This window comes from Cavia porcellus, unplaced genomic scaffold, assembly GCF_034190915.1.
Source record: "Cavia porcellus strain 051 isolate PalLab524CR breed Dunkin Hartley unplaced genomic scaffold, mCavPor4.1 scaffold_17, whole genome shotgun sequence".
Classification (NCBI taxonomy): Eukaryota; Metazoa; Chordata; class Mammalia; order Rodentia; family Caviidae; genus Cavia; species Cavia porcellus.
In genome coordinates this window covers 23,823,667-23,845,320 of record NW_026947500.1, presented here as the reverse complement: position 1 = coordinate 23,845,320, position 21,654 = coordinate 23,823,667, and the positions used below count along the sequence as shown (strand labels likewise).

The window sequence follows — 21,654 nt, the reverse complement described above, 5'->3', positions numbered from 1 at the left end:
AATGGTTTTAAGATAATGTGAAGAAAAGAACAATGAAATAGTCCTTTAGTGTACAAGATATTTTACCACTTACAAAATTGTATTTTTTTATGTGTGATCTAGGGATTGAACCCAGAGCCTTCATACTGAGCTATGTCCCCAGCTCTTTTTATTATTATTTTGAGGCAGTCTTGCCAAGTCACTGGGTTTTCCAGGCTGGATTTAAAGTTGTAGTAGCCCTGCCTCAGCCTCTCAGGTGTGTGCTCTCACTCCTGGATTATGTTTTTTATCCCCTGTATAACCCCAGAAATTACAATGGAAGCAGGAATAATGGATCTATATGCTTCAGTCTGAATCCAAATTCCAACATTGATTGCTATGAGCAGGTTACTTCAGCTCTCAGCTCCTCAGTTTCTCATCTATCAAGACTACTTACTAAGTAGGCTTGTTGTGAGCATTAATATATATATATAATCTCACTTAGGGTATGACAAAAATTTACTATTACATAAAAAAAACAAGTCTTAGACAAATTAAATAGAGGCACCTGAGCTGAGATTTAAACCCAGGTTCTTGTTACATTTACTACCTCTTGGCTGCCTCTCAAATCAGTATGTCATATTATAAGTAGCCTTGGTCCTTTGGAACTCTGGACCTCTTAGTTATTTAAAGCACCACTGGAGATACAAAAAGAGTACAAGGCGATGACTTCTACAAATAAGGAGATGCATAAAAAAGCTCCAGTGACAAAAACTCACAATGTGTTTGATTCTGACACGCTAAATGCCATCTGTCTCACAGGAGAGACGTGCAGGCCATTTCCCTAGTTCTTTCATTTGTTGAATGGAAAGGGCCTAAAATTCAGGAATTAGAAAAATATGACTATTTGTACTAAGTACTAGGTGTGTAGGGGCACTCTAGGGGCTCATGGAAGCCTCATGGTTGGTGGAGAGGAAGAATAACTGGGGGGAGGGAAAGTAAGGGATTCCTTGGCACCACTAGGAAATGGTGTTCATTCTTACAGGTGCATCGATTGTGTCTGGCAGCTGTGCTGTTTGGTCGGTGGTGTTGATGGGAGAGGTCCTCCTAACTATGCCTCTTACTTGCATATCCTTTGTAATGTCTCATCATTTAAATGAAGCCCTCTTCACATCCACCTAGGCTTCAGGAAAGTAAAATGGACAAGGAGAATAGAGTCTAAGTATTTGGGAAGCTAGGTATGGTGGTGCATGCCTATAATTCCAGCTTTTTGAGAGCCTGAGGCATAAGGATTAGGAGTTTGAGCCCAACCTGGGACATTTAGCAATTTAGGGAGAACATGTCTCAATTAAAAAAAAAAAAAATAAGCCAGATGTGGTGGTGCCTGTCTTCAATCCCAGCCCTTGGGAGACTGAGGCAGGAGGACTGCTGAGTTAGAGGCCAGCCTGAGCTACATAGCAAGACCTTGACTCCAAAGTACCAAAAATAAATAAATAAACAATAAAAATAAAAAGAACTAGGGATGTTGTCCAGTGTGAAGGTCCTGGGTACAATTCTCAGTACCAGAAAATATTTTAAAAATAAGCAATAAAATTTAAACTCTTACTGGACATGGTAGTGCCCACCTATAATCCCAGCATTTGGGAGGCAGAAGGATAGCCCTGAGGAAGGCCAGCCTTTGGTACACAGTGAGACCCCACCTACAAGCAAACAAGTAAACAAAATTTAAACTCTGGTTGTTTGCTTTCAAACACAGAAGTTCTCCCAACACACCATGTTCCTGCCCCATGCAGTGTAAAGGCAGGGAAAAAAATGGTCCAAGTGATGAGTAGCAGAGTGGAGCCTGCTACATGAGCAGTGTGCTGAGTGCTAAGTGTGTGTCTTATGAGAAGATGCTGCAGATCATCTTTAATAATCTCCATTCTTTCTACTTTACTTAGGCTACCGTTTGGATGTGATGAGTTTAAAACCCTTTACCTACCCATTTCCGGAGACGAGGTTTCTTCATGCAGGACCCAGTGTGTATAAGTTCAAAATCAGATATGGCCACAGTGTCAGGTAATTTTAAAAGCAGGAGGGAAGCCTGTGCAGGCATGGATTAGTGTATTCCACTTGCTCATCCCTTGTTTGCCTTCATTCGGCCTAGAAAACTGGCTTCTGTAGCTCTTTGTAGGCCTCTTTCTCAGTTGTTTCATGTTCAATACATTTTTTAAATGTTCAGTACATTTATTATTCATACAAATTTCTAAGTTAGTAGCAACATACGTTTAAGGGAATATGTCTTAAAAGTTTTCACTGGAGCCAGGCACGGTAGTACCTGCCTGTAGTCCCAGCACTTGGGACGCTGATGCAGCAGAAATGCCAGGAGTTCAAGGCTAACCCACCATATAGTGAGACCCTGTCTCAAAAGAAAGATCAAAAAACGTAGAAATAACAGGGAGCTTCCTATATGATAAAGGCCATGTATATGTATATGACCCACAGCTCACCTGTGATAAAAGATTTAAACCTTTCCTAAGTAAGCAGGTGTGGTGACACATGCCTGTAATCCTAGCACTTGAGAGGCTGAGGCAGGAGGACTGTAAGTTTGAGGCCAGCCTGAGCTACATAGTGCGACACTGTTTAAAAAAAAAAAAAAAAGAACAGGACCAGAATGATGGATGATGCCTACCTTTTACCAGTTCTGTTCAACATAATTTAAGAGTTCTTGCTGGTTATGGTGGCATTTACCTGTAATCCCGGAGACCATTCAAAACTACACAGAAAGGCTCTTTCAAAAGAAAGAAAAGAAAGAAAAGAAAGAAAGAAAGAAAGGAAGGAAGAAAGAAAGAAAGAAAGAAAGAATTTATCCAGGCAGAGGATGGCAACTTCAAACTTAGTTTGAGCCATTTAGCAATTTAGTTAGACCCTGTTTCAAAATATAAAGTTAAAAAAAGATTTGGGAATGTACTCAGTGTAAAGGCCCTGAGTTCCATCATCAGTGCCACAGAAAACGAGTGGACTTGAATAAGCAGTTCTTGGAAGAAGATATGAGCGGCCAACAGCATATGAAAAGATGCCTAATGGGGCTGGGGATTTAGCTCAGCGGCATAAGCGCCTGCCTTGCAAGCAGGCAGTCGTGAGTTCGATCCCTGGTACCGATAAAAAGGAAAAAGACAAAAAAAAAAAAAAAAAAGATGCGCAGGATCATTAGCTACTAGGGAAATGCATATCAAAACAGGAATGAGATACCAATTCACACCTAGTTGACTGTGCTCCCTTTGGCAGCACACATACTAAAATATACCTACTAGATTGGCTGCAATAATTCTTCAAAAAACAAAGTGTAAGTAGGCATGGTGGTACATGCCTGTAATCCCAGCAATATGAGATGCCGAGGCAGGAGTATCCTCAAATTAAGTCCTGCCTGGGGAATTTAGTGAGACTCTATCTCAAAACAAAAAATAAAATAAAATAAAATAATAGCCAGGTATGGTGATGCACCATCTGTAATCCCAGCACTCAGGAGGCTGAGGCAAGGAGGATCACTGCAAATTTAAAGCCAGCCTGGGTTACATAGCAAGTTCAAGGCCAGCCTAAACTACATAAGAAGACTGTCTGTTAAAAACAAAGCAAGAATAAAAAAAGGCAAGATCAGTCAGGGCTACACACTAACGCTAACTCAAAAAAGTGAAAAAAAAAAAAACAAAAACACTGAGGATGGCGCTTACTGGGAAGGCAGCCTGCCTGGCAAGTGCAGGGTCCTGAGTTCAATCCCCAGTACAAAAAAAAAAAAAAAAAAAAGTTAAATGGGATTACTATATGGCATATGTCTATACTATAGATATATACCTACAAGAATTGGAATCAGACTCAGATAATTTGTATAACAGTATTCATAGCACCATGATGATAGGTAAACAAAATAATGGAATATGTGGACAGTGAAATGTTTTTTTGTTTTTTTTTTTTTTTTGAGACAGGGTCTTGCTACGTAGCCCAGCCTGGCCTTGAATTCACAGCAGTCCTCTTGCCTCAGCTTTCCCAGTGCTGGGATTATAGGGGTGGGCCACCACATCCAGTTTGTGAAGTGTAATGTAATGAGCCATGAAAAGAAATTGCCAAAGTAAGCGGATTTCTGACATATATATGATATGGATAAACTTTGAAATCATTATGCTAAGCGGAAAAAACCAGTCACAAAAGGGCAAATATTGTCTGATTCCTTTACGTGAGAAAATTAATAGAGACAGAAAGTAGGTTAGAGAGCTGAGATAAGAGGAAGGGAAAATGGAGACTCATTGCTGGAGGAGCGCAGCTGTGAAGTTTTTGTTTGTTTAGTACTAGAGGAGTGAACGTGAGCATTTGTACATAACTAGGTCCCCAGCATTTTTTTATTTTTTATTTTGAGACAGAGTCATTGTGAATGTAATACCACTGAACTGTACACTTAAAAATGGCTAAAATGAAAGCCAGACCTTATGGTTTCTGTGATCTCAGGTACTCTGGAGGCTGAGACAGGAGAATTGCTTGAATCTGGGAGTTCAAAACCAGCCTTGGACACAATGAGAGTTGCCTATAAATAAATAAATAAATAAATAAATAAATAAATAAATAAGGTTGAAATGAGAATGTTATCTACTTTTACTATCACTTTAAAATACATTACTTTTTAAAATAAAATACATTAATTTAATAATAATTCACCCATAAATATGAAGTTAGCATTTTAAATTGAACATTTAACAATTAAATATTAACATTAAAAAAAATTTTTTTTGGTACCAGTGATTGAGTTCATGACCTCAAGTTTGCCAGGCAGGTACTTATACCACTGAGCTGAGTCCCCAGCCCAACACTTAAAAATTTAAAATATCTATTCTACTCCAAACAAATTGATAGCACTTTGCTGCAAATTTCATTAGTGTCTATCTTAAGAGAAGATTTAGATTATCATCTCTGCTTCTACATTCAATCTGTTGTGAATTTTTTTGTCTTTTGTTTGATCTAAAAAAAAGTGCAGGAGCTGGTGGGGGTGGTGCACCCCTGTAATCCCAGCATTTAGGAAGCTGAGGCAGGAAGATTGCATGAGTCCAGGCCAGCCTAGGCTACCTAATGAGTTCAAGACCAGCCTGAACTCTATAGTGAGATACTCCCTCAAAAACAAAAAATAATACAAAATTTGAAAGTCCTGCTCACATAAATTTTAAATTAAGGAAGGTAGGAATAGATTAGTAATTCTGTTAGGTCATCAAAAATATTCCTCTTTGACCCTATATAAATGTCTTCCTGGCTCAGGAGTATAGCTCAGTGGTAGAGCATTTGCCTAGTTTGCATAGGGCCCTCGGCCTGATATCCAGGACTGCAAAACAAAACAAAAATAAAAGCTTAAACAAGTGGTAGTTTTGGTTCTTTAAACTGGTACTTTTTTTAAAGGTTACCTGAAATATGGAACTATGAATTTTGAACTCTGTTACATTAAAATTCATGAGTCTATCCTGTTTTATGTTTTGTTTTGTATCTTGTTTTGTATCTTTGTATCTAGTCTGATCTTGTAATACAATGCATTCCATCAGTCCTTTGGAAAATTTTCTTATTTTTTTAATTTTTTTAGTCCTTTGGAAAATTTGATTGACTGACTTATGCAAACTTTCCAAATGTTGACACATTTCATTATATAATATCAAAAATATTTGTTAATATCACTATCAATCTTAGAAAAGTGTTTGTAAGAACTGGGTGTGGTGGCCCACAGCTGCGATTCTAAGTACTCAGGACTGAGGCAGGAAGCCGGAAAGCCAACCAGGACAATTTAGCAAGATAAAATAAAATATAAAATAAGCCTAGTGGGTGGGGGGTTGAGGGGTGGCACAGGCCTATAATCACCAGCATTTGGGAAGCTGAGGCAGAAGGATTGCTGTGAGTTTGAGGCCAGCCGGGGCTACAAAGTGAGTTCAAACCACCCTGCACAATATTGCAAGACCTTGCCTTAAAAAAAAAATAAGGGGACCAGGAAAATAGCCTGAAGGCAGAATGCTTATCTAGCCGGTACAAAGCCCTGGGCTCAATCCCCAGTCTGCCCAAAAATATTTTAAAATTTAAGTATTTGGAAGCTGTCAAACTTACAATAGTGGATATAAGTTTTCCAAACCAGATTTTCTCTTGAAAGTCCAAAATTCATCTCACAACAAATTCTGTCAGTTGTTTGCCTTGATGTGTTCAATTTATTCATTTTTGAGAAAAATCTGTCAACTCCCCAATCTGAACCAACAACTGTGGTTTATTTGTCAGGTAATCATACAAGTAAAATGTTCTGTGAAAAAACCAGCTTGTTCACTTTGCAACTTCAATAGTCACACACTGTGTGTGCGTGACTATCTTACCATCTTACCATCTTATCATCATGTTTCAGTTGGCAGAAGTATTTCTTGTTTATCACATCACATATTTTAAAAGCTACAGTTATGTATTGTATATTTCAAAAAGCTGAAAAGAAGAAGTTTAAATTTTTTGCCTAAAAAACCCACCAGAACCTGGCATTGTGGTACACACCAATACTTCCAGTGTTGAGCAGGCAGAGGCAGGATTGCCTTGGGCTATACAGTGAGACCCTATCTCAAGAAACAAGCACAAACACACAATGTGGGTGTACATGTCACTCTAGCATTTGGGTGCTGGAGGCCTCATACTGAGCTTAGGGCCATGCTGAACTACATGATACCCTGTTTAAAAAAAACAAACCCAAAAATATGTGTAGCCAAGAGCTGAGGTTTTAGGAGTAGGAGTGTGGCTCAGTAATAGAGTGCTTGCCTGGCGTTTGTGAGGCCCTTGGTTTCATCCCAGTACTTCAACAGCAGCAACAACAACAACAACAAGGCTTTGAGATTTAGTGTGTTGGTTTGTTTTACAGCACTGGGGGACTGAGCTACATCCCCAGCCCTCATATAGACTCGAGTTGAATTTGTGATCCTCCTACAGACTTTTTTTTTTTTTTTTTTTTTTGGTCTTTTTCCTTTTTATTGGTACCAGGGATCGAACTCATGACCACGTACTCACAAAGCAGGCGCTTATGCCGCTGACCTAAACCCCCCAACCCCCTACAAACTTTTTAACAAGTATAGTTGTTGGTTTTCCTTTCCTTTGTTTATTTTGTTTAAGGACTGAGCATGAACCTTCACACTGTGCTACACCCCCCCCCCCAGCCCTTTTGTATTTTTTGTTTCCAGACTGAGTTTCCTACATGGCTAATTGCCTAGGAGCTCAAACTTGCACTGCTTCTGCCTCAGCTCCGCTTGCACAAGTTGGCTTTTTGTTTTGTGACAGAATCTTGCTGTGTACCTCAGGCGATTCTCCTGCCTCGGCTGGGATTACAGGTGTATAATGCCACGCTGGTTTATATAATTTATTTTCTTGCCTTCTCAAGGGTGTTGCATGAAACTAGATTTTCTTTTCCTGCCTGGCACTAATGATTAATATGAGCTGGTAGAGCTTAATACCACCAGCTAGATCTGTACCGGGGCAGTAGCAGTTTTGCTCACCACTGCTTTCGCATTAAAGATTATAATTTTTAAAGTGTAAAGGCATATAAATCATAAAAGCATTATAAAAATAGTTTTGCCTTTTTTTTCCTCTGAAATGAAATGGATTTGAAAAAAAAATAGTTTTGCCTTTGAAGACTCCTTGAAAGGGTCTTGAAGCCTCCCAGAGACCCAACACCATGCCTTGAGTACAAGTGGCCTAAGGGAACTGTTATAGTGGAAATTTCAGGTTTTGTTGGGATAATGTAGAGATTTCTTTCTTTCTTTTTTCTTTCTTTCATTTTGAGACAGGATCAATCTTATTATGTAGTGCAGACTGGCTTTAGATTTTCCTGGAGCGCACAACTATCTCCTGCCTCAGCCTCTCAAGTGCTGGGATTACACCTGGCCACCATAGGTGACGTTATCATACAACCTTGTACTACTGAGGCTAGGGACACACCACCCAGGTAATCTCATGTCTTCCCCTTGACACTGAGTCAGTGCACACAATTGTTATGTGCATGCCATGTTCCTAGTTTCCCTTCTTTTTTTTTTGTCTTTTTGAGACAAGGTAGACCTTGAGCTCACTTTGTAGCCCAGGCTGGTCTTCAACTCCCATTGATCCTACTGCCTCAGCCTCTCAAGTGCTGGGATTGCAGCCGTGAGTCACCACGCCTGGCTTCCCTTCTTATTTTGTCTTTTCTCTTTGCCTTCTAGAGCAGAAGAGATAACAGACAAGGAAGTCATCATTCAGGAATTAGAGGTAGGGAAAGAAGGGGACTTCCAGGAAAATTCCTCCTTATGCCTTGCAGGTATCCACACCCAGACTTCAGTGATTTCCTACAAACTGAGTCACAACCTCCCCTGAATGACTTGGCTTCTTTCCACCAGATTTCCTTTGCAAGAAACTTCACACTTTTTCAGGGAAATGTAAAGCCCACATCCTTTCTCCATTCTAGTTGTGATGTCAGCACCTTTGGGGCGTGAGTTATTTTGTTTCCATGGGATTCCAGACTGCAGCCGCTGTCTTGCACAGCGACTGGCACAGAGAAGGCTTTCAGAAGCCTGGGAAGCCTCCCATCCAGCCACTGCCTGGTACCTGACGTTCAAGAAGCTTAACTGTAAACACACAGACAAGGCTGCTGGGGCTTCATTTTAATTGGAAACACTTGCGACTGCTTTACCTCCGCTTTATTTTCATTCCCTTCCCAGCCAGCTAATCTGGCTTTGTAACCTAACAGAAAGAGCACCGAGCAGGTAGAGCCCTCTCCACAGGGCGGCCCTGGAGCCTAGTCCTGGTGTTACTGAGTGGCTCGCTTCTAAAAAGTGGCTCACCAATGATATGTTACCCAGTTTCAGATTGCTAGACTCTGCTGAAGTTGAATTCCAGGTTCTTCTCACCCTGAGCAAACAAGTGAATGAAGGGGCTGGGGATTTAGCTCAGCGGCATAAGCGCCTGCCTTGCAAGCAGGCAGTCATGAGTTCGATCCCTGGTACTGATAAAAACGAAAAAGACAAAAAAAAAAAAAAAACAAAAAAAAACAAGTGAATTAAATGAACAAAAAACAGTGGCGCAGCACCTGCCTGGCGAGTATGAGGTCCTGAGTTCAATTCCCAGGACTCAAAAAAATCAGTGGCAACTGAGTGTGATGGTGCATGCCTATAATCCCAGTATTAGAAGACTGAGGCAGGAGGGTTGCTTAGATTTCAAGGCCAGCTGGGGTTATACAGTGAGACTGTCAAAAAAAAAAAAAAAAAAAGACAGTGACAAACTTTATTCAAGACAACAGGGCCAGGGATATAAATCAACAGCACAAGTGCCTGCCTGACAAGCGCAAGGTCCTAAGTTCAATTCCCAGTATAAAAAAACTGAAGAGTGGGAGAGAAACTGGCTCTGCATAGCAGGCATGGGCCGTGTAAACAGAAGAGGGAAAGAGCAAAGATAAAAGTACATGCTGGCAGACAGTGTGGGCTACCATGGAAAGTTATGATAGCCAAGCCTTTCCATCTGTCCTTTTACGCTGTCTCCATCTCCAGGAGACCTGTGAGGAGTTTTTTTTTTTTTTTTCCCCTTTTTTCTTTATCAGTACCGGGGATTGAACTCATGACTGCCTGCTTGCAAGGCAGGTGCTTATGCCACTGAGCTAGATCCCCAGCCCCCACCATGAAGAGTTCTTGATTCAGGTCCTAAGAGGCGGTGCTGAGATCCCAGGCCTCAGACTGATGTCATGGGTAGGTCTTGCTATTGGAAGATCAGCTGGAATTTTCCTGAGACGTCCTGCAGGAATTTGGGAACCGTTCTGTGCTGTGTCCTGGATTTTGTAATTAACAGGTTACTCCTACTTCCCCAGCTAGTTTTTGCCATGTCCTGCTGTCCTATCTCACGGATTATCACACTATTAAGCTGTGTCAGTCGGCAAATCATCTGTCAGCCTGAGTCTCAGTTGTGTCATTATACCAAAGAGAGGTTTCAGTTAGTTTCTGCTCTTCTCCTTCCCACTGCAGTGATACATGACTAGTGATACTAACACATATGCTTCCACATTGCAAAGAATTACTGTACAGTTAAGTTTATTTGCTGTAGGTGATGGCGCATGTCTGTAATCCCAGCTACTTTGGAGGCTGAGATAGGAGGTTTGCAAGTTTGAGGGCAACATGGGCTATATAGCAAGATCCTGAAAAAGAAGATGTGTGTAGAGGCTGGGGATTTAGCTCAGGGGCATAGGTGCCTGCTTTGTAAGCCCGCAGTCTTGAGTTCATCCCCAGTACCAAAAAAAAAAAAAAAAAAAAACCAGATGTGTGCAGGCTCACCACACAGTAGATGGTAGCTGGAGGGAATTTACATACATTTACATATCATCAAAGTTTGCAAAATTCTTTTTATGTGTTCTCCTACTCTTAGTTTTTGGGTAGATGTTATCATTCCTTTAGAATACCTTAATTGAAGCCAGGCCTGGTGGCGAATATCTGTAATCCTAACACTCAGGAGGCTAAGGCAGAAGAATTGTCGAGTACAGTCCAACCTGGGCTATATAGTCAGTTTAAGGCCAGTCTGAACTACACAGTGAGACCCTGTCCCCCCGCCCCCAAAAAAATTACTTGAAAGCCAATGTGGCCTGATGACTAAGGACATGAGCTCTGGAACACTACTGTGTGGGTCTGGGTCTTAGCTCCACCATTCCTTTTTTGAGGGTCAAGAGTACTGCAGATGGAACCCAGGCCTTGGGCCTACTAGGCAAGTGCTGTACTACCGCTGAGCTAAACTGTCTCAAAAAGTAAACTGATTAGTTAGGCTAACAAGCATAGATTAATTAGAGACTGACTGACCAATTAAAAATTTCGTTTTGTTTTGGAGACAGGGTCTCACTATGCAGTTCAGGTCGGTCTCAACTCACAATGATCCTTGAGCCTCAGCCTCCTGAATGCCGGGATTATAGGTGTACAACACCATGCCTGGCTTCAATTAAGATTTAAAGAGGAAAAAAAGCGGGGGGGGGGGGGGGCTAGGGATTTAGCTCAGTGGCATAAGCTCCTATCTTGCAAAGCAGACAGTCATGAGTTAGACCCTGGTACCCATAAAAAGGGGGGGGGAGATGATTTGAGGAAAAGCAAAACAACTATGTCAGTAAATACCAGTGTTACCTGTCCTTCATTGGGTCTCCATATGGACTCACTGTGATAGTGTAGGAGAGAGGGCAAGATAACTCCTAGGTAAATCCTTCTTTAAGCTGGTCTCTCTAGAAGAAAATAAAACTTGTGCAAATATAATAACGGTCTCAGGCTAACTACTGAGAGGCTGTTTTATTTATTTATTTGGCACGAGATATTGAACTCGTGACCTCCTGCTTGCCAGGTAGGCGCTTACACTGCTGAGCTAAGCCTTCTTTTATTTATTTATTTATTTATTTAGTCTCTTGAGACAGGGTCTGTGTATGCAGTTCAGGCTGGCCTTGAGCCTATTTGGTAGCATAGGCTGGTCTCAAACTTGCAACAATCCTCCTACCTCAGCTGGGATTACAAACGCCCACCACCACGCCCCCCGCCCCATGCCCCACTTACTAAAAGGTCTGAGGCAGAGTTAATTATACTTTTGGGAGTCAGGGAACCTTATGGACAAGACTCCATTGAACCATACTTTATAGAAGTGGTAAGATTTGGACAGGTGCTAATGGGTAGAGTACATTTCAGGCAGAGAGAACAGCAAAATCACAGAAGTGGAGAAGCACAGAGCACACTCAAGGAACAATAAATAGTTTGGTTTTATTAGAATGTGGAGTATATGAGCCAGGTGTGGTAATCTCAGCACTCAGGAGGCTGATGCAGGAGAATCACCGTGAGTTCAAGAGCAGCCTGAGTTAAGAGTTCAGACACTGTCTCAAAAAAAGGGGGTGTGTGTGCAAAGCAGTGAAAAATATAAATGGAAAAATTGGCTAAGTTGGAACACTTAAAGTCATTTCAAATATCTTTTTCAGGATTCTATCCGTGCAGTCTTGGGAAACTTGGACAATCTGCAGCCATTTATTACTGAACACTTCATTGTATTTCCCTGTATCCTTTCCCAGTTACTGAGTTACAACTCACGTGCAAATTCAAATGGAAGGAGCAAAACCATAGATGTAGCCAGGCATGGTGACCATGCTATAAGCCTACGTACTCAAAGGCTGAGGCAAGACAATCACAAGTGTGAGCGCAGCCTAGGAATTTACTGAGATTCTGTCTCAAAATAAGGAAGCCAGGCATAATGGCACATACCTGTAACTCCAGGATTCAAGAGGCTGAGACAGGAGGAAGATCTCTGCAAGTTTCAAGCCAGCCTGGAGTACTTAAGTGAATTCAAGAATAGTCTGGACTAGATAGTGAGACCTTTTCTCAAAAATAAATAAAATAAGGTCTAAGCATGGTGGCACATATCTCTAATCACAGCACTTGGGAGGCTGAAGCAGGAGGATCACTGTGAGTTCAAGACTACTCTGGGCTACACAGTGAGTTTAAAACCAGGCTGAATAACAGAATGAGACCCTGTCACAAAAACAAACAAAATGGGGCTGGGGATTTAGCTCAGCGGCGTAAGCACCTGCCTTGCAAGCAGGTGGTCGTGAGTTCGATCCCCGGTACCAATGAAAAAGACATAAATAAATAAATAAATAAATAAAATAAGGGCTAAGGAGGTAGCTCAGTGGTAGAGGCCTTACCTAACAGACCTGAAGTTCTGGTCTAGTTGAATTCTGTGCCCATGAAAAGAATGATAGTTTGGAGAGTAGGTCAGGGGAAGAAGTGGAGTCTCATGCCTAAAACAGTTCTCAGGGAGGCATGTTGGTGTCCTTCCTCAGCCCTTAGCTCCATCCCCAGATAAAAGCAAGTGGGAGAGAGTTTCTCACTTGAAATTCAAACATGAGGAAGTCGTCTTGATCCCTTACCCATTCGTTTTCACTCTGTATGTGGAGATGAAATGGTTTCATGAAAACTTGCCACCTGGTAAGTCGTGATGGAAGTGAGGCCAGCGAAGGGCAGAAAGGGTTAGTGGTACCCGGGGAGTGGAGTAAAGTAGACTTCCAGATGAATCGGGCTTCAGCCAGCCACACATGTGGTGGAGGTCAGGAGCACATGGCCCCAGCCTGCTCCAAATCCCCAAGGCTCTGCCACTTAGTAGCTGCTTGACTTCAGATAAATTGCAGCGTGTGTCATCTTTCTCTGCCTGCTTTTCGAAACACAGGATGACCAAATAATACATTCAAGATTTAAATTTTAAAATATAGTAAAAGATATATTGCCGTTAATCTCCCTCAAAATACTCTCCTTCATTTTAGTTTTTGTGTGTTTGTTTGTTTTTGTCTTTGTAAGACAGGGTCTCACTGCACAGTTCAAGCTGGTCTTGAGCTCATATTGTAGCCCAGGTTGGGTTTGAACTCATAAGGATTCTCCTGCCTCAGCCTCCCAAGTGCTGGGATGACAGGCCTGTGCCACCATGCCCAGCTGTCACATCCCCTTTTTAGTGGCATATTGTTAAAGCATGGTGTGACTCAGACATGTTTCAGCTTGTAGGTGACAGTTGTGAAACTGGAGGAAATGGGAGTTTAAAGACACTGTGTCTAGGGAAAGTGGTACCAGACAGAAGGGAGAAAGGCACATCGGGGCAGGGCGCCTGGAGCCAGTTCTGGGAAATAGAGTACTCAGAAGTTCAGCGAAAACAGAATCTTGATCCACTCTAACACTTCAATTTCCTCTTGCAGGCAAACCAATAAACGACAGTCCTCTTGGGTCGGTAAGTTTGCATTTCTGAACAAAATGAAAATCGCCTTTGTTACCTCCTGCTGTCCCCAGGGTGCTCTCTGCCCTTGGGTCCTTCTCTGACTTCGCCCCTCAGCTCTGCCCAGATCCCAGCAGAATCACAAACCCGAGCCCATGTTTTTCCCTTGGTTCCATGTCAGAAACCATGACTCTAACGGAACTTCTGTTGCCGCCAAGCTGATGCTGAAGGGGCTTGGTGGGCTAGAGATGGGCCTTCTCTCCCTGCACTGAGTGCTCTGCACAAGGGGGATCACAAAGTCTGTTCCTCCTGCAGGCTGTAGCAGAGAAGAAAGCAGCAGGAGATGCAGGGAAGAAGCGGAAACTTGTGGAGGAGCACGGCTCCCCCAGGGGGACAGCACTGCCCAGGTCAGTGGCGGAGGGCAAGGCTGAGTCTCCCTCCTAGTCACACTTTGCCACCTGTTAGGCTGGATTCCTCTGCACTTGAACAAGTCACTTCCTCTTTCTGGGCTTTATCAGTAGTATCTGCCTGTTCTGGGAAATGGGCTAGGGAAAAGAGGCAAACTGGGTTTGGGATGCAGGTTAAGCATAGTCCTGTTCTCTGAGAAGTGGAATTGGGATTGTTCTTTTCATCAAGGTAAAAGCTGAGCCAGGCATGGTGGTGCATGCCTGTGATCCCAGCATTCCCGAGGCTGAGGCAGGAGAATCAGCGCAAGTTCAAGGCCAGGCTGGGCTACATAGTGAGTTTGAAGCCAGACTACATGGCAAGAGCCTGTCTCAAAACAAAATAATAATAATGTGAAGACTGAGAAGAAGTATACTCAGATGTGTAGAACTGAATTCAACATAGTCAATGAAGCCAGGCATGGTGGTGCACACCTGTAATCCCAGTACTTGGGAGGCTGAGGCAGGATCATTGGGAATTCAAGACCAGCCTGGGCTACAAAGTGAGCTCAAGGCCAGCCTGAACTGCATATCGAGATCCTATCTCAAAAGGACAAAAAAAAAAAGATGATAAACTCACATTATGTGTATGTGGGGAGCTGGAGATTTAGCTCAGTGGTATAAGCGCCTGCCTGGCATGCTCGAGATTGTGAGTTCAATCCCTGGTACCTCTCCCTACCTCCGCAAAAAACCATAGTCAATGTATCCTTACTATGATCATATTATAGGAGATACAAAACATAGTCTCCAAGGCTTAACGTGATGGCTCACGCCTGTAATCCTAGCACTCAGGAGGCTGTGACAGGAGAATCACTGTGAGTTAAAGACCATCCTGGGCTACAAAGCAAATGCAAGACCAGTCTGAACTGTATAGCGAGACCCTGCCTCAAAAAGTCAAAAGCAAAGCAAAGCAAAACAGAAAAACAGAAGGAAAACCTTGAAAGGATAAGAGCAAATAAAACATTCTATTTTAGCCAGTGAGCAATAAGCTTTTGGAACCCTAAAAGCAGTCCAGAGGAAATACAAATACTTGCAAGACTGTGTATATCCGTTATTAGGTGAAGTGCCAATTATTGGGACTATCAAGTGCATTGACTTAGTAGGAATTTTTTTTTTTTTTGTCTTTTTGAGACAGGGTCTCACTGTGCAGTTCAGGCTGGCCTTGAACTCACTATATAGCCCAGGTTGGCCTCAAAGTGGAGACAATCTTCCTGGTTTAGTCTCCCAAGTGCTGGGATTACAGGTGTGTACCACCATGCCCAGCTAGTAAGAGGAATGCTGTACACACTGCTTATTGGGGGGAATGACGAACACAATGTTTCTCTCTCTCTCTCTCTCTCTCTCTCTCTCTCTCTCTCTGACTGGGTCTCACTATGCAGCTCAGGCTGGCCTTCAAATCATTTTGTAACCCAGGCTGATCTCAAATTCACAATGATCCTCCTGTCTCAGCCTCCCGAGTGCTAGGATATTTTGTCTTTTTGAGACAGGGTCTCACCAGGTAGGTAAGGCTGGCCTTGAACTCAAGACAATCTTCCTGCCTCAGCCTGCCAAATCCTGGGAATTTACTCCTGAGCCACCAAACCCTATTGAATACACTGATTATTACAAATTTTAAAATTAGTATTACAATATGGAATACATCAATTATGAGAGAAAATGTTGAATGCTTCAACTGTTGGAGGAATGTTGAGCATATATCCAGCGTGTTGAGGTTGGTGTTGTAGAAGCTACTTAGACTCTTCTTGGATTTTTTGTTTTGTTTTGTTTTTAGACAGGGTCTTGCTATGCAGTTCAGGTTGGCCTTGAGCTCACTTAGTAACCTAGGCTGGTTTTGAATTTGTGAGGATCCTCCTGCCTCAGTTTTCCAAATACTGGGATTACAGGTGTGACCCACCACACCTGGCTTTTTCTTTCTTTCTTTTTTTTTTTAATCGGTACCAGAGATTGAACTCATGACCATGCACTTGCAAAGTAAGAGCTTATGCCACTGAGCTAAATCCCCAGCCCTTTTTTTCTTTTTTCCTTTTTTTCTTTTTTTAAGACAGGGTTGCACGGGGCTGGGGATTTAGCTCAGCGGCATAAGCGCCTGCCTTGCAAGCAGGCAGTCGTGAGTTTGATCCCCGGTACCGATAAAAAGGAAAAAGACACACACACACACACACACACACACACACACACACACACACACACACAAGACAGGGTTGCACTATGTAGTCCAGGCTGGGCTTGAATTCACTATGTAGCTCAGATGGTCTTGAACTCATGGTGATCCTCCTGCCTCAGCCTCCCAAGTGCTGGGGTTATGAGCAGGCACCATCAGGAGCAAAATGATTTTAATACCACAGAGAGGCCTGCTGGGATCGTTGTAGGTGAGTCCTGCTACCCAGCCCAAGGTACTTTCATCCCAGGGTCACAGAAGACAGCTCCTAGTTTCCTGGGACCCTGTAGGCCCCTTGATGCTGGGGCAGTGAGGCGGCTCCTTCTAGAGGCGTATGTCAGGGGAGTTGGGGAGCTCTCTTCTGCACTGGTGCAGTGTGTGGTGGCTGGAAGTGTTTGGTCTGTTTCATTCAACTGAATCTTCCACAGAGACGAACTCTCATCTCCCCTTTCTGGGCTTTGTTGCATAATCAGGTGTTTCAGAATCTGATAACCGACTGTCAGTCATATTTTCCACTTCTCAAATCCCATATGCTGAACTGTCTGAAATTAGGATTCTATTGTGAAATAAAGAAAATTTGGCCACACAGTTTTTTTCTGCTGGCCAAGAGTAGTATAAAAATAGCCAGTCTGCTGAAATATTCATTGAGGCTCCGTGTGTCGGGATATCAGAACATTGTCACTGCCAGTAATGTCCATGGGTTTCTTCCCTCACCCCAGGGCCAAGATGGGGTCTCCCAGTCGAAGAGCTCGAAGCAAGAAGCCACCTATGGAAACCACGAGAGTAAGCACTGGGCCGAGGCCCTGAGGCTGTGCTGCAGGTTATGATTCTTGTTACTCGTCCTGGCCCTTACCTGTTACCTGCGCGTCCTGGCCCTTACCGCAGACTGGAAGGACCAAGCACCATCTCAGGTTTCGCTGTCTGCAGAGCAGCATTATACTGTTCCACCCCTGCTGCAACTTGTCCCAGAAATGGCTGCATAGTACACACATGGATGAATCCTCTGGTCAAAAGGTCTTCTCAGCTTAAAAGGCTGCTTCTTGTACTCTACAATTGAAGTTTAAAAAAAAAAAGTCCTACGGAATAGCAGTAACATGCAGTATAGAAGTCCCTCTTTAGAAAACTTTGACTTTATCCACGCTGGGGTCTAAAGTCTAGGAACAGCTAAATTTAGCATGAGCAAGGCACGTGCCAGCACTAGAAATCAGTGAGAAAAAACTTCTAGAGCAATGATGAGTTGGTCCTTTATTATTTGAGTTTGTTTAATTACTGGAGTCTGTTATTTTGATATTCATGTATCATTTTATGTTTTCATATAGGCATGATCTTGTTCTGTAGGCCCAGCTGGCTTTGAACTGGAAGTGACCTTCCTACCTCAGTCTCCTGAGTGTAGACCATGCCCAGCTTCACGTATCAACTAATTCTCTGTTTCCAAGCTTATTTTCCATGGCACCTCCTAAAGCAGTGCCCTTCCTGGTTTCCTCCCTTTATGTAACTGTTAGCTATTTATCAATTCCTTACAGATCCTACGTTTTTTCTCACTTGTTTATGCCTCCGAAGTAGCTCTGCCCCTGGGTACCCAGATGCTAACAACTCACCTTCCCGCTCTCAGGACACATAGCATGATCGATTGCATTCATTCAGCCCATGTCCACTAAATGTCTACCTCAGGGGCATCATGCTGTACCCTAAAACCACCAGCAGCATTAGGCCAGGCAGACAGTTACCAATAAATGCACTGTGAGTGGCTTCAGAAAGCACAGGATGCAGAGGGAACGTTGGAGGCTGTGAGAGGAGCTCAGAGGAGCTGAAGGTGCTCAGGCCGAGCAGCCTGGGGCCCGGGACTGAGAAACATGGCTGGACATGACAGTGCATCCTGAATGATAAAGTGCTGTGAGGCCACTTTCAGGATTGCACTAGACCTGGTGGCACATGCCTGTGATCCCCAAGGACTGCAAGTTCAAGCCCAGCCTGGGCTACTCAGCAGCTCAACAAGACCCTGTCTCAAAATGAAAACTTAGAGATGAGGTTGTATGTAGCTCAGTGTGAGGGCCTTGAGTTCAATCCCTAGTACTGAAGAAAAAAAAAAATACAGAAGTTTCCTAAAATATTTTAAGGAGAGGAATGGAGTAATTTTCATATCTAAACCATTCTTCTGCCTCCTGTTTGCCAGGCATTATGTTGAGCTCTAGGGCACACATGAACACATGTTTGCTTCTTCTCTCTGGGAGGAGTGGGCACCCTCAGGGATCTAGACCTGTGCCCTAGGGGCAGGGGTAGAAGACGGGGCCTCTGCTGGCCATGGCCATGCAGCCCAGAGGCTGATTTTAGGCAGAGTTGCGCCCTTCTATGCCTCCTGCAGTTTAGAAAGGTAAGAAGAAGCAATAAGAAAGTACAAGAGTACATGATGCTCTGGAGAACAAAGATGCTTTGTACACCGAGATAATTGCCGTTAGAGGAACATTTCCTCCCTTTCTACCCTTCCTACCTTCCTATTCTTAGTTTGACACATCATCTCCCTCAAAAACAGTGCCCACAGCTTCTCATTCAACATAATTACCTTTTCAACCTGATTCTGGATTTAGAAAAACACACACACAAAACCAAGTAATTACTGATCTTGACTCCAAGCCCAGAATCAGCCTGTGTTGTAGACTCTGTTCCCAGGGAGAGGATCTTTCCCTAAAATAAGGTGATCACAGTGGCTCCTCGGTGTAAGTCCCTTGAGCTGAAAAACTGAATTTGCTCCTATGGTCCAGTGCTCAATACTTCCCTGGCTTTGGCAGAAGGAAGGGTGTCAGATTGTGGCTGGCGTAGACTATACACATCTGCTTGTGCGTGGGGAAAGCATAAGAGAGCACAGTGTTGAGCTCATGGCCTCTGTGCTCTGGAGAAAATAAGAAGGAAGAGAAGACCTTTTCCCTGTGTTCTTTAGGTCTTAGACCTAGAGACCCAGACTTTAGTAGGATGAAACGAGAGGGAGCAGTTGGAGTGAAGGGCAGCCTGCTGGTCCAGGGGTGACACAGGCTGACTGTACACAGTTGGTAGAATCTCTTTTGCTTGGACTCTACATCTACACAGGTGTGGCCCAGCACATACAGGGGTTTTCAGGATGTAAGGCTCTGCTTGATGTCCTCAGTGATACCCAAGGTCTTCATTAAGGCTTTTTCTTCTCTTGAAACTTTTGCTTTGTTTTGTTTTGTTTTGCTTTGTTTTGTTTTGTTTTGTTTTGTTTTGTTTTGAGACAGGGTCTTGCTGTGTAGCCCAGTCTGGCCTTGAACTCACAGTGGTCCTCCCACCTCCCCTCCCAAGTGCTGGGATTAAGCCATGTGCCACCTGCCTCTCTAGAGATTTGCCTGAGGAGACCTCGCCTTGGAGTCCAGGAGCTGGGCATAATGGTGCACATCTAGTAAACCCAGCTACCTGGGAGGCTGAGAATTGCAAGTTCGAACCCACCCTGGGCAACACAGGGAGACCTCATCTCAAGAATGAAAGCAGCTGGGACATAGCTCGGTGGTAGAATGCCTCTGGGTTTTACTCCTGATTCAGCCCCTAGTACAAAAAAATTTTTTTTCAGGAAAGCACAGAAGCTACACTGAAGTAGAGTCCTCCAATCACCTCTGCCCTTGGGCATTTGCTCTTGGTCCCTCTACCAATCCTAATAGATGCCACTTCACTAGTCATTAGAATCATGCTATGTATCAGGATTTAAACCCAAAAGCATGGTTTAATTCAAATTGTAAGAACTATGCCCTTGGGCCTAAAATACAGCACAGTGGCATAAGCGTCTGCCTGGCAAGCGAGAGGTCTTGAGTTTGACCCCTGGTACTACCAAAACAAAACAAAATGGCTAAAAACCATCCTCATAAGCCAGAAACCAGAGCTGGGCTCTCTAAAACTAATCTCCACTCTGTTTAGAAAAGCTAAGAATGGTCTCTTTTCTCCCCAGAATTCTTTCTCACCTTTTTAGGAATAGGACTTAGGGGCTGGCTCCTGACAAGTTCTCAAAAAGCTCACTTCGGAAAGACGTGCCATCATAACCTGAGGCTTCGGCTTGGGATGAGGGCCCAACCTCGCTTTCCTCAGGGCCCAGCACCAGTCTGCATCCTGTGGCCCACTCCCATATGGGCCTCTCCCCAGCAGTGGCCTTACCATCGGTGCCACCAGTAGCCAGGCCCTCAGGCCCTGCTGGGTGGAGACAGCAGGCAGCTGGCAGAGTCCCAGAGCAAGCCATGCTTCCGACCATGAGGGCATGTACTGGAATTGTTGAGGAGATTGTAGCCAGATTGTAGGATGTTCTCTTCAAAGTTTAGAGGAGTCTCTAGCACACAGTAGCACATGGAGAAATACTATTATATCGCGCTGGCTTCTAACACCATAGTCATATTTCTGCCGGATGCAGCTCTGGCCATGCTGGTCATATTTACTCTTCAGTGGCATTGTGCCCTTTCTGTCATGTCCCTGTCTAGAATGCCCTGCTCTCACAGACCAGCTTTTCATCTCCCACTGTGGCAAGTGCCACTCATCTCTCAAGGGCCCGTCTGCATGTTACGTCCCCTGGAAAGGCCTCCTGACAGTAGCTACCCACTCTGCTAACATCATCCTCAGTAACCACAGCACTGCAGACATGGGTGGGGTAGCTTGATTATACCATCTTGGGTGCTGTTTACCCTGCAAAGCATACTTTTCCCAGTATGCCACGAAGGTCCTGGTTTCTCCAACCTCTGTATTCTGTCAGCAGGAGCAGGCACTGAGTAGTAGGGGGTGGCGAGAGAAGTCTAGACTGACCGGGGATATAGTTCAGTGGCACAGTGCCTACCTGGCAAGTGCAAGGTCCTGAGTTCAATTCCCAGTAACAAAAGACAGAGAGGTCTAGATTGGCTTGTTCTTGGCTCTTATGTCCTCTTGCCTTAGAGAAGACAGGTTAGAAGCTGAAATGAAAAAACAGTCCTAAAGAAAGAAATACAGGAGCCAGGTGTGGTGGTAAAAGTCTGTAATCTCAGCACTCAAGTGGATGAGGTAGGAGGATCGTTGCAAGTTCAAGACCAGCCCGGGCTACAAAGTGAGCTTAAGGCCAGCCTGAACTGCATAGCGAGACCCTGTCTCAAAAGCAAAAAAAGATAAAAAGAAATATAGGGCCTGCCCCAGAGTGCTGATGTGAAAACAGTTCCTCAAAAATAGCATACAAGCTGGATCAGAGTAACTTTAAGACTTTTCTTGATCTTTTTAAATCAGAACAGGAAAAAAACCCAGCAAGAGACATGGAAGACTGTAACCTCTGACACCACTGATGTGCAGACACAGGGTAGGTTCTGGGAAACTCACATTTAGTCTCCTTTAGTAACCATC

General features: G+C 43.6%; 1 protein-coding gene across 2 annotated transcripts in view; it reads left to right on the top strand.

Annotated features, from left to right (window-relative positions):
- Majin (membrane anchored junction protein) overlaps nt 1-21,654 on the top strand; it is a 29,674-nt gene that overhangs the window by 5,888 nt on the left and 2,132 nt on the right. The window contains exons 2-9 of one of the 2 annotated variants that reach the window (XM_013150742.3): nt 1,899-2,016; nt 8,175-8,220; nt 11,930-12,005; nt 12,807-12,932; nt 13,688-13,719; nt 14,020-14,111; nt 17,025-17,088; nt 21,541-21,610. In XM_013150742.3, the coding sequence (XP_013006196.1) occupies nt 1,916-2,016; nt 8,175-8,220; nt 11,930-12,005; nt 12,807-12,932; nt 13,688-13,719; nt 14,020-14,111; nt 17,025-17,088; nt 21,541-21,610 (607 nt within the window). In that variant the 5' untranslated portion in view covers nt 1,899-1,915. The remainder of the gene's footprint in view (nt 1-1,898; nt 2,017-8,174; nt 8,221-11,929; nt 12,006-12,806; nt 12,933-13,687; nt 13,720-14,019; nt 14,112-17,024; nt 17,089-21,540; nt 21,611-21,654) is intronic. The other variant, XM_063227493.1, reaches the window with a different exon arrangement.